Source organism: Arvicanthis niloticus, chromosome 3 (assembly GCF_011762505.2).
Source record: "Arvicanthis niloticus isolate mArvNil1 chromosome 3, mArvNil1.pat.X, whole genome shotgun sequence".
In the NCBI taxonomy this organism is placed as follows: domain Eukaryota; kingdom Metazoa; phylum Chordata; class Mammalia; order Rodentia; family Muridae; genus Arvicanthis; species Arvicanthis niloticus.
The window spans coordinates 105,348,939-105,365,740 of record NC_047660.1 but is presented as its reverse complement, the minus strand read 5'-3'; the positions used below and the strand labels follow the sequence as shown (position 1 = coordinate 105,365,740).

General features: G+C 41.5%; 1 protein-coding gene across 2 annotated transcripts in view; it reads left to right on the top strand.

Moving 5' to 3' along the window:
* Nucleotides 1–14,616, top strand: part of Acsl3 (acyl-CoA synthetase long chain family member 3) — a 49,606-nt gene extending 34,990 nt beyond the window's left edge. For both annotated transcript variants that reach the window (XM_034497368.2, XM_034497367.2), the window contains 11 exons: nucleotides 1,429–1,567; nucleotides 3,241–3,391; nucleotides 5,323–5,446; nucleotides 5,655–5,726; nucleotides 6,117–6,256; nucleotides 6,507–6,679; nucleotides 7,225–7,299; nucleotides 8,735–8,926; nucleotides 11,144–11,258; nucleotides 12,887–13,044; nucleotides 13,891–14,616. In XM_034497368.2, coding sequence (XP_034353259.1) covers nucleotides 1,429–1,567; nucleotides 3,241–3,391; nucleotides 5,323–5,446; nucleotides 5,655–5,726; nucleotides 6,117–6,256; nucleotides 6,507–6,679; nucleotides 7,225–7,299; nucleotides 8,735–8,926; nucleotides 11,144–11,258; nucleotides 12,887–13,044; nucleotides 13,891–14,048 — 1,497 coding nt within the window. In that variant the 3' untranslated portion in view covers nucleotides 14,049–14,616. The remainder of the gene's footprint in view (nucleotides 1–1,428; nucleotides 1,568–3,240; nucleotides 3,392–5,322; nucleotides 5,447–5,654; nucleotides 5,727–6,116; nucleotides 6,257–6,506; nucleotides 6,680–7,224; nucleotides 7,300–8,734; nucleotides 8,927–11,143; nucleotides 11,259–12,886; nucleotides 13,045–13,890) is intronic.
* The last annotated feature ends 2,186 nt before the right edge of the window (nucleotides 14,617–16,802 follow it).

Sequence of the window (16,802 nt, the reverse complement as noted above, 5' to 3'; positions counted from 1 at the left end):
TCCTGAGCCGTTTTGCTGGTCTCTCAAAATTTTATATTTATATCATGTGTATATGTGTTTTGCCTGCATGCATGTCTATGAACCATGTAGGTAAAATGCTTGCCTTTGTAAGCTCTAGGACCTGGGTTTGATTTCCAGAACTCATATGTAAAAAGTCAGCTATGGTCATACTTGCTCATAATCCCAGTACCAGTGCTAGCAGAACATGTGGATCTCTGGGGCTTACAGTTTGTTATGGTTCAGGCCAGAGGACCCTGTGGGGGAGGGTTTGGAGAGCAACTAAGGAACACCAAAAGTTGTCTTATGTCTTCCTATGCACACGCACATGCACACAGACAGACAGACAGACAGACAGACACACACACACACATGCGCGCACGCATGTCTCTGTGCACAGGCACTCATACATGTACACACAAAAGCAAGAGGTAGTACATGCCTATAATCTCTGTACTGGGAGATGGAAGTAGAAAGATCAGTAGTTTAAAGTCATCCTCAGCCATATAGTAAGTTTGAGGTCAACCTAAGTTGCAAGAGATCTTCCAAAAGACAGACAGACAGATGATACTCAGACAGGGAAGGAGGGAGAGAGAGAGAAAGGGAGGAAAATAGAGGGAGGGAGGGAGAGAGAGAGAGAGAGAGAGAGAGAGAGAGAGAGAGAGAGAGAGACAGAAGGAAAAAGAGGGAAGGAGAGGGATAGAGAGAGAGAGAGAGAGACAGACAGACAGACAGACAGACAGATAGGCATACATACAAGAGAAGAGAGAAAAGAAAAGTAGGGAAAGAAAGGATAGGAGGGTGGTGGTTGTTGGATTCCCTGGAACTGGAATTATAGACAAGTGTAAGCTGCCAAATAGGTGTTCTTAACCACTGAGCCACCTTTCCATACTGCTGAGTATTTTAAATATTCATTTATTTAAATCATTGAGTAATGATTTGCTTGAATATTTTAAGTACTAAAATGGGAGCGATTTTATGAAATAATAGGAAAAGGGTTCTTATAATTTCTAGGCAACTTTCCCTGAAAACATTACTATCTCAGGCATTCTTTTTCTTTTTTAGAAAGTTTCTAAGAGGATTTTCTTTCCATCCCTGATAGATTCTTATGTTTCCTCTCGAAAACATGAGGGACTTTGGGCTTCTCTATAAGTAGCTCAGGTATTCTGTGCATATATGTCCATTCTGTGGAGCAGTAACTTGGCTTGACTTTGATTTTATCAAAGAAGATTGTACACACAGTGCTTTAGAATATTGAGTCCACCCCCCACCCCCTTCCTTCCTTTCCTCCAGCCTGTCTCCCTAGCCCCACCACTTAACTTTTGTGGCAAGAACTTAGTTGGTAGCTCAGTGTGTGGTGGACTGTGCTCATGTGTTCTGAGTCACTCAGCTGTTGGCTAACAGATCATGATTGCTATTGTGTTTCTTCAGGATATAGTCTCTTTGGTCCCCCGTCTGCGGCATATCATTACTGTTGATGGGAAGCCTCCAACCTGGTCTGAGTTCCCCAAGGGCGTCATTGTACACACCATGGCTGCAGTGCAGGCTCTAGGAGTAAAGGCCGACGTGGGTATGTTGTGATCATTCCAGATGTGCACTTTCTGCTCACCTTGTTTTTTTAGAACTCACAGAGGTTAGATCCCAGGACAGGAGTTTGCTAGACTGTAACTGTGGAAATGGGTTCTTCTCCAATACTTTGACCTAGCCTTTAAAGAAAGACGTAAGGAAAATGCCAACACTTATTTATGATTCTTAAAGTACGGCTGGAAATGTAGCTCAGTATGCAGAGTGTTTGACCAGCATGCTTTAAGTCCTGGGTTTGACCCCAGCTTTGCATAACACTGGACATGATGGCACATGCCTGTCATCTCAGCACCGGGAGGTGGAGGCAGAAGGATCAGAAATTGATGATCATTGACCTGGGAGCTAGTGCAAGGCCAGAATGGGCTACATGAGACCCTATCTGCAAAACAACAATGGTAACAGTGACCAAAAGCAGTAGTGCTTACTTGAAATAAATTTAAAGTACTTACACATCATTCAATTTTTTATTCCCCTTTTCTGTAAGTTTGAGTAGTTTAAAGTTGATTTTTAAGGCAACCACTTTACATTAGAGTTAATGTTTAGCTAGACTTTCTAAGCTGGGAGTACTCTTTTTCACTTCTCTCTCTTTTTACTTGCCTTTGCAGAGTTTTTAGTCTTCCAACTCACACAAGGCACAGACACTTTCAAAGTAATAACTGTCAAATGAGCATCAGAAAATGTAGACTATTCACCCAGGTCTCTGGGATATTGCAGTAGTATTTCTTCTGTAGTTGGAAATTAGGTGATTCTGATTAGGGACGAATAATGCTGTCATTACAGGAATAACAGGGATGATAATCTTTGAGCATATTGAGTTGTAGGGATTGGTGGGTATTCAGAGAATGTTGACCAGGGCAGTCCAGTACAGAAAAAAAGAAAATATGTATTATGTGGCTCATTGTTAAACATTTTTCTGCACCGGTATGAGACAAGGGGGAACATACTTGAAGAACCTTTTCCATAAAAAGCCACCTGTGCATTAGTTTTGGGATGAGTGTAGGCAGGTGGATGGTATTGTCAAATGTTTGTTTCCTGTGCCTTTTCTGTAGTGTGTCTTCTGAGGCTGCCTGTGGTTCTGGGTGCTTCTCCACTGGGACTTAGGTTTCCTCTAGTACCACCATAGTGCTAGTGTTTATAGATGCTAAGCACATTGCTACTTAGGCCTTTGTACTGGCTTGATTCAATCAAGTCAGTCCATCCATCCACCCACCCACCCACCCACCCACCTACCTACCGATCTAATCTATGAAATGGAACATGATCTGTGTAAACTGGCCCACAGCTTACCATGCAGCCTAGGCTGGCTTTGACTCATTTTAGCTTCCTGAGTGCTGGATTTGCAGACAGCTGCTACCACGTCCACTGCTTTTTACTTCTACTTGAACTGCCGGCTTCCCAGGACTTTTGTGGCCTTTTTGCTCACTTTAGGTCTTTGAGATTACTCTACAGAGACCTTTTGCCAGATGCTGCATCTACGCAGTGTTATCTGACTCTGTCTTTATTTCCTCTGGCTCTAATTACGTTATGGAGTTAACCTGTTTGTCCCAGTATTATTGTTTATGCCTCCTTATGTGTTGACTGTTGTTTGAGTGTTAGAAGAAAATTGCTAATAGAGCTGGGTTTCTTCTTTTTTGTCTCTTTTTCTTTTCTTCAATGTAGAAAAGAAAGCTCACAGCAAACCACTGCCCTCAGATATTGCAGTAATCATGTATACAAGTGGGTCCACAGGAATTCCAAAGGGAGTCATGATCTCACACAGCAACATCATTGCATCTATAACGGGGATGGCAAGAAGGATTCCAAGATTGGGGTATGTCATGGTAAAACTCAGGGTGGCTGCATATTTGTTGCTCTTAAGAGTCAAACATTTGTGCCATTTTAGGAGATGCTAAGGTATTCCCCCGGTGTCTACGAAAACAGAAACTTTAGAGAACATTAATTTTAAAATTTTAACATTTTACAGTTTATTTTAGTGTGTGTGTGTGTGTGTGTGTGTGTGTCTATACACACAGGTGTCTGCATGTGAGTGCCAGTACCCATGAGCCTGTGGAGGCTGGAGTACCGGATGCCGTTGAAGCTACGAGTGCCTAGCTGAGAACCAGACTAGGGTAGTTTGTTTAACTACATTGTTAACTGCTGAGCCAACTCTTTAGAGTCCCCAAATAGTTACGTTCATGTGAGTTAAAATAATAGTTTAATTATTTAATATTTGAAAGATGAAAATTTTATCTGACTTTGTAGTTTTAAATCCCTTAAATTTAGATTATTTCAACCAGTATTGCTTCTTTTATGTACATAGTCATTTTTATATGTAAATATTGTCCTGGTGGACAGTTGAGGTAACCATTATCAACTGATTTGGTTTTAAGGGAATTAGGGGAGAACGTAATGGAGTAGGCAAAGAAAAAAAAATAAATAAAAATAAAAGTGACAGAAGAAAGCAGATGGGGCTAGAGGAGTCCAGACAGTGCTTCAGAGATAAAGTCAGTATCAGATGACTGAGTCGGTTTACTGCCTTGCTGTTTGTCACCCTTGTGCAGAGACATTAGATACTCACTGAGACACAAGCTGTGGGACTGAGTTTGAGAACAGAGCTAGGATGCTTGAGCTACACTTTTCCTTGGGACTCTCCTTAGTTTCTCTTCATGTCATAGATGCAGGGTCATTTCTTTAAAAATACACGAATATAACGCACATTTTCCTGTATATTTAGGTATACTTTTTGATTTCTTACTACCTCCAGATCCTAGGACAGGTGTGTGTGTTCTGTGAGAGACACCAGATACCAACTAACTCTTACCGCCCCTTGTGCCTCAGCACTTGGCTTCTGCAACAGACCACGTTCTGAAAGTGCCCGCCTCCTTGGTACTTTGGGTTGGGCTGTAGTTGTTTTTTCTGTCTGTCTTCTCTCTACTATCAGCAGGGACTCAGGTGCTCCATGTGTCTGTAAGCTTGCTGTACTCACTTTTGGCAGAGAGCTCCCATGACCTTTTGTAGGCAAAATTTTTTGCAACCTACTTTTAATAAGGGTTCAACCAGCAGAGGTAGAGGAAGAGAAAAGTTATTAGGATATGGGGAAGTGGACCTGTTCAGCAATAGTTCTTTGGGGGAGAGCTCAGTCTTCTTTCTTAGCAGTCCAGTCCCATAGCAAACACCAGATAGGACTGAGCAGCTGCAGACCAGTCCTCTAGGCAGGCAGACAGCACACAGGAACCAGCAGCTACAGACCAGTTCTTTCAGCAGGCAGACACATAGGCACGAACCAGCAGCTGTAGTTGAATCCTGGAGAAACCGCAAGGCTCACCAATCGGCCAGCCTGAGGTGAGGTTGCTGAGGTGGCAAGCTGCTGCTGCAAGAACCTCATAAGCAGTTCTCAGGCGAGCTTCTCTCAACGGCAGTCTAACCAGTTGACCTCAACAACGCTATGTAAGGTGAACCAATACATGTGTGTCATTAGGAAGAAGATCGAGGAGGAGCAAATCAAATCAAAGTTCAGTGCTCACCTCCCACTGTCTGTGGGGTCATATCTATACTCCTTCATCCTGGGTCCTTTCACGTGTTTGCTATATCAAAACATCCTTTCACCCGTGTCAGCTTCAGGAAAACATTCTTTCACGTGTTTGCTTTAGCAAGAATCCTTTCACCTGTGTGCCCCATCAAAGCATCATTTGTCAGAACTGACTTTCCTAAGATAATAGAAATTTCCACGTTAACCTCTGCTTTTATCTGCCTTTCTTTCAGAGAGGAGGATGTATATATTGGATATTTGCCCCTGGCACATGTTCTAGAATTAAGTGCTGAGCTTGTGTGTCTTTCTCATGGATGTCGAATTGGCTACTCTTCACCACAGACATTAGCAGATCAGGTAAATCACATATCTGCGACTCAGATAGTAAATGTTTTCTCTATCAGTTTACATTGTATTTTCAATTATTTTTAAATAAACGTTTACTTGCAATTTCTAGAATATAAATACACTGAAAAGGTAAATATATCATATGCTTTTGAGCTAAGAATGCCATTACCTGTTTAAGTTAAAGGTCTTTATGTAGGTTATATCTTCTGTTCTGTAGTCTTCAAAAATAAAAAAAGGAAGCAAAGGAGACACATCCATGTTGAAGCCAACACTGATGGCAGCTGTTCCGGTAAGAATTGCCCATGAAAGGTGTTATCAGCCATAGGTGATGGGGTGGGAATACCACTTTAAAACAAATTGTTAACTTACCTAAGATTTTTAGTTCTGATAAAATATATCTTTAAAATGATTTCATATCTTGGCAGTGAGGTAGCTAAATGGGTAAGGTACTTGCTATACAAGTCTGAGGACCTGAGTTCAATTCCTAGAACCCACATAAAGGTGGAAGGAGAGACCCAAGTCCATATAATTGTCTTCCAGCCTCCACATATGCAGCACTGCAGAGGCATGCATACATCGTCCTACATCGTACATACAGTAATTAGAAGTATTAATCATATGGGTATGATTTGAATGTGAAGATTGCTCATACAGTCAATGAACTCATTTATGCATCTAGGAAATCATGGATCGGATCTACAAGAATGTCATGAATAAAGTGAATGAAATGAGTGCTTTCCAACGAAACTTGTTTATTTTGGCATATAATTATAAGATGGAACAGATTTCAAAAGGATGTAGTACTCCACTGTGTGACCGGTGAGTAAAGCCAGTTCTCTAAGTCAACAACTTAGTTCACATCAACAGCCCAGTGGCAGGAGCAGGGACAGCGGCCAGTGATGGGTGGAAGCAGTGGCAGGGACGGCAGGGACGGCAGGGACAGCAGGGACAGCAGGGACATCCTTCCAGCAACTGGGAACCAAACATTGAAGCTGTGAACCTGTGCGGCCCATTCATTCAAACCACCACACTGCTTTAAAAGTCTTGAATTTTCTGTTACTACTTTCAGCTTTGTTTTCCGGAATGTCCGAAGGCTGCTGGGTGGAAATATTCGCCTTTTATTATGTGGTGGTGCTCCACTTTCTGCCACAACGCAGCGATTCATGAACATCTGTTTCTGCTGTCCCGTTGGTCAGGGGTATGGACTCACAGAATCTACTGGGGCTGGAACGATTACGGAAGGTAGGTGCTATTGTCTGAGAACCAGGCAGCCACTCACATGTATGGACCGGTATTAATGTGAGGACATGTGGTGGCAGACTCTGGGGAGTTGGAATAGGCGTGCCTGATTTCCCAGGGACTCTGAGGTACTAATGTGGACTGCACATTACTTGGAACTTTGTCCCCAGTGCCAAAAATGACTAAGAGAAGACATGCCCATCTACCTGAGTATGTCTTAAGGCTTTGGGGGTGGGGGATGTGCTCTCTTTCTCTTAACCATTTTGCCTAAAATATTTTAAAATATTTAATAAAGCCCAAACTATGCCTTGTAAACATAACAAGTACTACTTGTACAGTCGGTTTCTGTATAATTTAGGCTGTTAGACCAAGCAGTGTGCCTGTGCTAAGGCACATACCCAAGGCTCACTTCTGTTTCTAAGATGCTCTTGCAGATGGGGACCCTATCTGCGGTTTAGGAATAGTCATTTTAAATCATCTAGGAAAAGGAAGCAATTGATTGGTTTTTAACTACAGCCTTCAAATATTTTTCTTCCTTTGCCTCTTAGTGTGGGACTACAATACCGGCAGAGTGGGAGCACCATTAGTTTGCTGTGAAATCAAATTAAAGAACTGGGAGGAAGGTAACAGCCTATTAGATCAAAGTGGGAATTATGTTCTAGTTTCTTTGGTTCCATATTTTAGAATGTAAAATTCTAAGTGCTCGTTTTGTTCATTATATTATCTCTGTTTTGTCTAGAGTCAAGCAGGTGTACTTAGCTTGTATGCTTCAGAAATGATTGTAAGGAATAGGATTGTGTGTGTGTGTGTGTGTGTGTGTGTGTGTGTGTGTGTATGTGTGTGTGTGTGTTCCTTCCTGTATGTAGAGGCCAGATACAGATCTCATCATTCCTCAGGAGCCATGTCCACCTTGTTTTCTGAGTCAGAGGCTTGTGGGTTAACTAGTGTGGCTGGGTAGCGAGCCCCAGGACTCTCCCTGTCACTGCTTCCCGAGCATGGAGATAAAAAGCCTGTTCGGCATGCCTGGCTTTTGTGTGTGGTTTTTGCCAACTAAACTCATGTCTCCTTGCACAGCAAGCTCTTTACTGACTGAACAGTCTTTCCAGTCATGAATGAGTTATCATTTTCTTATATGAATTCAAGTAATAAAAATGATAGCAAAATCTTGTGTTATTAAGCTAGGAGGGACAGCGAGATAGCTCATGAGGTAAAGCACTTGTCTGTGATCCTCAAGACCTTAGCTCAGTCCTTAGAACCCACATGGTTGTCAGGTAGAATTGACCTTTACACATATGTTGTACTTTACATGCACATGAATACGCACACTCACACACATATATATGTGTACACACACACACACACACACACACACAGAGGGAGAGAGATGTGGGAGAAGAGAGAATACATGTGATAAAAGAGTAGTCATAATTTTATTTTTCAGAAGAAAAATCACATTTGCTCCATGTGTATTTTTATATTTTTTCTTTTCCTTGAGAGTTTTAAGCAGATTTTGGAAGGAAAGATTTTCACAATAATTCTATTAAAAAGTTTATTGTTTATTTGATTTTGAAATAAAAATTATTGTAAAATACTTGTTATAGTAAAACATATAGGTTATCTGTGACTTATTGGGACATAACTTTCTAAAGGTTCTAAGGTATTGATAACATTTCTCAACTGTTTTTAGCAGAAGTTAGAAATATATTCAATAAGTTTAAGTCCAGAGTTAATCTGAAATTATCTGAGAGAACAACCTTCTAACTATATAATAGTGTGATTTTATGAAGGGGTTTGTTATATTATTTACTATGTGACAGTATTTTATCATTTTGCTAGCATGATATATGGACTGAGTAGAAACTTTATAATTATTTTACGTAGTAGGGGGAGGATGCTGGGTTTTAGACTGAAATAGTAGCTTTAAAGCATGGATGTTCATTGCTTAACAACTGAGATTTTTGTCTCTAGTTTATTGATAATGTTTAGCCACTGGGTCTAGTTTGTTTCCCTTGGAGACTATTTATATAATACCTATATACTTTATTTTGTGTTTATTAGGTGGCTATTTTAATACTGACAAACCACATCCCAGAGGTGAAATTCTTATTGGTGGCCAAAATGTGACAATGGGGTACTACAAAAACGAAGCAAAAACAAAGACGGATTTCTTTGAAGATGAGAATGGACAGCGGTGGCTGTGCACTGGAGACATCGGAGAGTTTGACCCTGATGGCTGTCTGAAGATCATTGGTGAGCCTTGAGTCCTTTTTAAAAAAAGAGTGTATTCTGTATATGACTGTTTTGCCTACATGTATGTATGTGCACTGCATGTGTGCATGATGTTCATGGAGGTCAGAAGAGGGTTCCAAATCCTCTGGAACTGGAGTTACAGATGGTTGTGAGCCACCATGTGGGTGCTGGGAACCAAGCTTAGGCCCTCTGCTAGAGTACTACGTTGTCCTAAAAGCCGGGTCATCTCTTCAGCCTCTGAATTCTTTCTTTAAAGTGTTTTCCCAGATGATTTTACAAAGTGGTGCCTGTATTTACAGAGACTGTTTGACAGCTTATCTATGTAATATTGAGGAGGGCTTTTATATCATCCCTGAAATATAACATTTTAAAGAGCGACTCAAGTGTTCTTAAAGTTTGGCATGTTATGAATAAGATTGCAAAAGCTGTTGACCCACAGATTTGTAATCATTGTTAATTAACCATAGTCATTCTCTACTGTGTGTGTAGGGAATGCTTGTTTTTGTTAGTTGCCTGACATCTATAGGTTATTGTGCAGTGCTTTCTGGTCTGAACAGTACCGTGACCTCTACAAGGCAAACCACCTTTCATGCCTTCTCTTGAAGTTCGTCCACCTTAACTAGTGCCAGATCTATCCTGGAGTTATGCAAGGCTTCCTGTGGAGACATAAGCAAACATCTACTTACCTCAGATAGGGCACAGATGACAGACTAAAATGCTGGTGCCACCAAAGTCCAACTTGGTGAACTGATGAGTGTTGTTGGAGTTTCTTATGGAATACTGTAAGGGATTATGTATCAAAGCAGGAATGATTAGAGACAAAGGCGGCGGCAGCAGAAGTCCTCCCCAGCATGGGTGAGAGCTCACAAAAGCTGGTGTCCTGGAGCTTCCTGCTTGACCTTGGTGGCATCTTGACAAGTTGAAGCGGTCTCTTTCTGGCAGCCCAGTTGTTCTGAGCCTCTTCTGGGCAGCTTGGCTTATCTGAGAACGTCTCTTAGTAGTCTTTACTGCCTGTGCAAGCCTGAGGAGGGAGGAGTGCATCTGCTGAGTGTCAGGGACTTCTAGTGTACTGGTTCTCAACCTTCCTAATGCTGCTAGCCCTCTAATACAGTTAGTTCCTCATGTTATGGTGACCCCCAACCATAAAAGTATTTTATTGCTTCTTCATAACTATAATTCTGCTACCATTGTGAATCGTAATGTAAAATCTATGCTTTCTGATGGTCTTGAGTAAACCTGTGAAACGATCAGTTGGCCCCCTAAAGGGGTCCTGACCCACAAGTTGAGAACTGCTGTCTTAGGGCTTTGAGTCATTTCCTAAGTAAGCCTCCTACCTTTACAACACCTGAGTCTGGAGGGGCTTCCCTGCAGGATGGAAAGTTTCATTGAGAATTTTGTCTTGTAGGAAATTGTTGACAACATCTGGTCTTGATACCCTGAAGGCCAGAAGGACATAAGAGGCTTGCCTTCCTCAGCTCCACACCCTAGCTCACTAACAGATGTGGATGGGCCTCCAAAGCTTCTGCCTTGGTTTCTACATTTGTAGGTCAGGCCTGTGCTTTCTGTCACCCTATCATAGGGATTTCTTCTCTGCTGCTACACACCTCTCTTTTCACTTACACTGTGATGATACCACCTTACTGTTGTAAGAAACCTTTAATGGCTGCTAGAGGTTGTATTCAGGGGTCCTCTGTCACCCAGCTGCCATCACCTCCCGCCTCTTGAATTGTCTCCTTCCTCTTTATGCTTCAGAGTTAGAGTTGACGCAGCTCTTGCTGGTGCTCTTCCGCCTGGATACTTCTTAGTCTTGTCACTAAAACTCACTTCAGGCCCCACTTTTGAGGCTTCCTTCCCAGTCCACACATTGGCTGTGTTGTGTGGATGCTCTGTTGTTGTGTTACTCTTCTTCCGCTGGTGTGACTTTGCCCATTGCAGTGCAAAGCTGCTCTTCCTCTGTGTACTAGTGAGTGCCAGGAGCATATCAGCTCAGCAGAATACATTGAAGTCATAAGGATGATGTCCCTTAGGTAAAAGTTTTTCCACAAAAGAATTTATTTAACTGTAGAAGATTAAGGTCTGACTTTATTGTATAATCTCAACTTGAGGGCAACCATCAATGCTTGATTGAGAAAAGTTTTAAATAATTTGGGGAGAGTATTTTTATGTGCTGAAGGTGTTAACGGCTGTTCTCAATGTTTCTGCCTTTGCTCTATGCAGATCGTAAAAAAGACCTTGTGAAACTACAGGCAGGAGAGTATGTTTCTCTTGGCAAAGTAGAGGCAGCTTTGAAGAACCTCCCACTGATAGATAACATTTGTGCATATGCAAACAGGTAAGCTCGCGGAGTCTGTGGTAAGTGTATAGAAATTGTGGGTGTGCCATGAGCAGTTGCAGCCCATATGGGCCACTGTGAAATCATTCTTGGACCTCTTATCTGATTTATGGGGCCACTGCCTCCTCTTTGCAGCTAGTGAGCTGGTACTTCCTAGGATGCTCTCCTCTTCATCTCCTGAGTTTGTGCTGCTTTATATTCCTCTGTAAGTGTCGCGAGTGAATACCCCTCAATACCCCTGTGCAGGGAGGCTTTGCAGGCCCAGTCAGATGCAAGGGGAATAGTAGTATCTTTCTCTGGTCCTCTCTTCTGGTCCTTCTGACCTGCAGCTTGAGTATGCTTACTGCTGGCCCTGGCTTGCCACAGCCTTAGAGCCCATGATAACATAGGTAGCAGGGGATGGAAGTGTTAGAAGTGTGCATTTAGAAGCCTAGAGGTGTATTGGGAACTGATGGAATCTGAGATTAGACATGACTGCATTTCTATAATAGTAAGTGAAGTGACTTAATCGTATGAACAGTAGTCACAATCACATGTCTGTACATAAGCCTAGTAACCTGACTGTAGCAGCTGACATGGTCATGGGTGCCATAGGAAAATCAACTTAGAAGTGGACTCTGGGGTGCACCCCAGGTGGTCGAACTTCTGGTAGAATAGTTGTCTTTTGAAGTAATTAGAACCAGAAATGTTTCAGATTTTGGAGACTGGATTTTGTTGTTTTGTGAGAAGATCTTGCTATATAGCCCTGGCTGTCCTGGAACTCACTCTGGACTGGGTCACCTGCCTCCGCCTCCCAAGTGCTGCTGGAATTAAAGGCATACAGCCACCATACCTCTTCCAAGATGGTGGGATTTGTAAAATATTTGCTTAGAGTTGGACAGTTAGTACCTGTACACGGCTCATCAGTGACTCTGTGCTTTAAAAAGCCGTTTGTTTTCTTCATCATTGCTCCAGAGATGGGCTTTATTTATTTAAGAATAACTTCAAGTATCCTTTTCTTGTCATGATAGTGTCAGGGTCAGGCTGGCCCTGAATTGGCGGCAATCCTTTTGCCTTAGCCTGTCTATTGTGGGGACCACAGGCTTTCTACCCAGCAATCACGCTGTTTTGCATTTCTCAAAATAGTACCAGTCTTTATACACACCAAGTCCCTTTAATGATACAGAGTCTTATGAGCACTGTCACAGGCTACCCTTGAACTCAAGACATCCACTTGCCTTTGCCTTCTGAATGCTTGGATTAAACGTGGCTCATCACATGTTTTTAACTTGCTGCTACATTTCTGTAGAGAGATAATTTACAGGTTTTACTTTTCTTGTTTCCATGAATTTACTAATCATTTCAAAGATGAGTCAAAAAATGAAAAAAAAAAATTAAAGTGTATATTACTTACTACTTACAGTAGTTAGACACTTAGAATTTCTCAGGTTGAAGTTTGCTTTCAGTGAACTCTGCCAGAGCTCTCAGATGTACTGTGTCTAAGTGGTTGCATGAGATAAGTATGACGTGTGATTGTGGGTTTCCCAGTAATAAAGAGTTGGCTGTAGAGTGCTAAGGCGATCAGTTACTTTAGTAAGCACAGTGCGTGTTACTTTGGTCCTTGACTAAGTTATCCTTGTGTGTTTCAGTTACCATTCTTATGTAATTGGATTTGTTGTGCCAAATCAAAAGGAACTTACAGAGCTAGCTAGAACGAAAGGATTTAAAGGAACTTGGGAAGAGCTGTGTAACAGCAGCGAGATGGAGAACGAGGTCCTTAAAGTGCTCTCTGAAGCTGCTATTTCAGGTGAGGATGCTGGCAAACGATCCTTAGAACTGAGATGGGAAAATGTACCTTCTGTTGAACTGTTAGCTTATAGGCTGGAGTATATCCATTCCTGCCTGGAAACTGTTTCCACCATTCAAGCCCCTCTGTAGAACAGGCAGTATCTACTAAATGATTTTTTTAAAATAATTTTTTAAATTTGAGATTTTCTTTTAAAATGTGTACATGGCACTATTATAATAGTTATATGGAATTTATCAGTGTCTTAGTTGCTTTACTAATCTGCTAAAAGCAGTTGAACTTAAAGGAGAGAGAGTTTCTTTTGGCTCACAGTTTACAGTTCTTCATGATGTGGAGCTCACAGTGGCAGAAAGTCTGAGGAAGCTGGTCACATTTATCCATTTTCCTGCAGATATCATCATTTCATTGTCCTTGAAATAAAATTCCCCTTCCTCTGGGATCCCAGTCCCTGGAAGGCATGGTGTAGTGTAGTGTGTGACCTGTCCAGCGAGTCCATGCTCTCTTGCCTGTCTGGCTAGTGCTGCATGCTGTCCTTTTATAGCTTGATCATGGGTTAGATACCCATGTAAATGCAGTTGTTTTAATGACAGAACTGCTTTCTGTATATTTTCTACCTATTTCATTTATTTAATTTATTCTCTTATGGATAATTTGTTAAATTTTTTTTGCTATTATAGTTCTCATACTTAACATATCTTTGAATCTCAGGAGTGAGAATGATGCTGATGGGGTTGCTTGTTCTGTTGGGTATTTGGTGGGTGTGCCTCAAAGAGCACCCACTTGCTGAGAACTTGGACTTCATCTCTCATGGGTGTGGTTTTTAGTGTTGTATTTTCTTCATTTTAGCAAGTCTGGAAAAGTTCGAAATTCCCCTGAAAATTTGTTTGAGCCCTGACCCATGGACTCCTGAAACTGGTCTGGTGACGGATGCCTTCAAGTTGAAACGTAAAGAGCTTAAAACACACTACCAGGCAGACATTGAGCGGATGTATGGAAGAAAATAATTAGTCTTGGTTTGCTGCAGTGAGCTCAGATCAAATAGGAAAATACTTGAAATGTATGTCTCAGGCAGAGGCAAACTCCATTCCTCATATTAAACCCCGGCTGTTACTTCTCACTACGTCACCATTTTTCACTGACAGGATTAGTAAACTATTAAGACAGCAAACTCATTTGTGTTGTCTCTGTTTCTTCCCCTCCTCCAGTTTGCTTTGACATCTATGACTATGTTTGTCAATAGGAGACTTTTTCAGAATCATACTGGGGAAGCAGTGATTTTAAAACCTCAAGTTTTTAAACATGATTTATATGTTCTGTACAATTGTTCAGTTTGTAACTTTTTAAAGTTTGGATGTATAGAAGGATAAATAGGAAATATAAAAATTGGTTATTTGGGGTTTTTTTTACTTATTGTATTTAAAAATAAAAGGGTATCAGTGTGAAATTATGTAAATTTTAAATGCTTATGAATCAAGTCATTGTTGAACAAAAGATTTGTTGCTGTATAATTATTGTCTTGTATGCATTTGAGAAAAATAAATATACTCAGACTTACGTTTTAAGAAATTGAAACCTTGCGAATATATGCCTGACACTTGGTTTTATGTACTTACTTTTTCTACTGGGGAAAACAGTTTTGCTTGGCATTGCATGAAGTAAAACAGCAAGTAGGGATACATACAGTTCAATGACAAAGTAGTTCACCACAAAGCGGAAGTGTTGGTTGTTGCGCGCACCTCCCGTGTCCCCTCCGCCCGTGGAAGAGAAACACGAGAGGCAGAATTCGGGTACTTACCACAGCGAGGCTTTACTCTTAAGTGAAGTCCGCGGAAGGGCCAAAGACAGGAAGAGGCACAGCTTAAATACACCCTAGAGTGACGTATTCACTTCTGATTGGCTGTTCACTCATCACCCAATATTACGCCTCAGGATTGGCCAGTGACTTTGGCGGGCTTTCTGCCTTTGCAGCTGCGCAGTTAATTGTTTACTAGTGGGAGGACACGATGTCCGAGCCATCTTGGAATGGCGGATACTGACATGCTCACTGTGGCTCCCAACAGTTGGTGTGTGGTGATGGTGGTTGGTGTGCTGGTGGTTGGTGGCTGTGGTGGTTGGTGTGGTGGTAATGGCTGTGGTGGTGGTAGTTGGTGGTGGTGGTGGTGGTGGTGGTGGTTGTGGCTGTGGTGGTTGGTTTGGTGGTGGTTGGTGTGGTGGTGGTTGGTGTGGTGGTGGTTGGTGTGGTGGTGGTGGTAGTGAGAGGAACCAGGGCGTTGGAGTTTCACTCACATCACAGACTACTTACTTGGAGACATCCTAGGACAGTGTTCTTGTATGTTGTGTTTTGAACAGCTTTTTCCTTGTTGAAGTTTAACTGACCTTTGGAAAAACTTTCTAAAGGAGGGAAAGTGTGGAAAGAAAGGAAACGGAGCTTCTCTGTGTCAATACGGGGAGCTGAAAATTCACCCATGGTCGGTGGAGAGCATTTGAGTCTGATGTCTTGCCTTCAGAATAACTGGGTTAAAATATTTTTATAAAAATGATTTATTTTTAGTTACGTGTGTATGTGTTCAGGCAGTGACTACAGATGCCAGAAGGGGGCATCTGATCCTCTGAAATGAGTTAAAGGCTGAAATGTATTGAGCTGCCTGTGGACGATGAACTTTCGTAAGACCGGTTGGTCTTAAAATTCTCTTAAATATTAAGCCATCTAGCCAGCACTTGTTCAAAGGATTTTTTTTTTCTTTTTTTTAAAAGGTAGAATGTAAGTAAGCTTCAATGCTTTAGGAAAGATACTAACAATTGTGACTTGAAATGTCAGATTAAAAAAAGGTAGTATCTCTCCAGGACAGAGTAATGGCTGATTGAACAACAAATAAAGCTGGTTTAGTCTATATCAGATTCTGTTCATAGTCTTGTATAATTTATGTTTAGAATTACATTTAGTTGTAAGATATTAGAGGGCAAGCCTTAAGTGCCACAGTAGAACAGAATAATGACCCTTTCAAATAAACCATTTTCTAGCCCAACCAAGGTGACCTGAAAAATCCTTGAATGTTTTTCTGTTTCAAGAAGAAGAAAATAACCTTTCAGTTTTAAAGAGACATGAGACCCTGTGGTGGTTTGAATATGCTTGGTCCAGGGAGTGGCACTTTTAGGAGGTGTGGCCTTGTTGGAGGAAGTATGTCACTGTAGGGGTGGGCAATGAGACCCTCCTAGCTCTCTAGAAGATAGTAGTCTGCTCCTGGCTTCCTTTGGATGAAGATGTAGAACTCTCGGCTCCTCCTGCACCATGCCTGCCTGGATGCTGCCATGCTCCTACCTTGATGATGATGGACTGAACCTCTGAATCTATAAGCCAGCCCCAATTAAATGTCCCAATATAAAAGTTGCCTGGGTCATGGTGTCTTTTCACAGCAATGAAACCCTAAGACCTTATCCCCCAACCCAAATTAAACATAAAAAGACCCATGTATTATTAAACTTCTGTTTAATTAGGACAGAAACTAAAGAATTTCAAAGTAAGCTCTTTTAATATGTACAAGTGTAGAGTGTGGATTCTAAAAGAATGGTTCTTTGAAACTATTTTTTTTTTTCTAGAAACAAGCTGAGTGGGGGAATAATTAAACATCAGTGAAGAGCTGTTTCTAGCATGTCTTTGGTAGCTACCTCATGCTCACACTCATCATGCCTGAAGGTTTGTGTGTGCATGTATGTTGGTGAAAATTCAGTTTAACAGGAATTGCTGATGCACCTGTTTC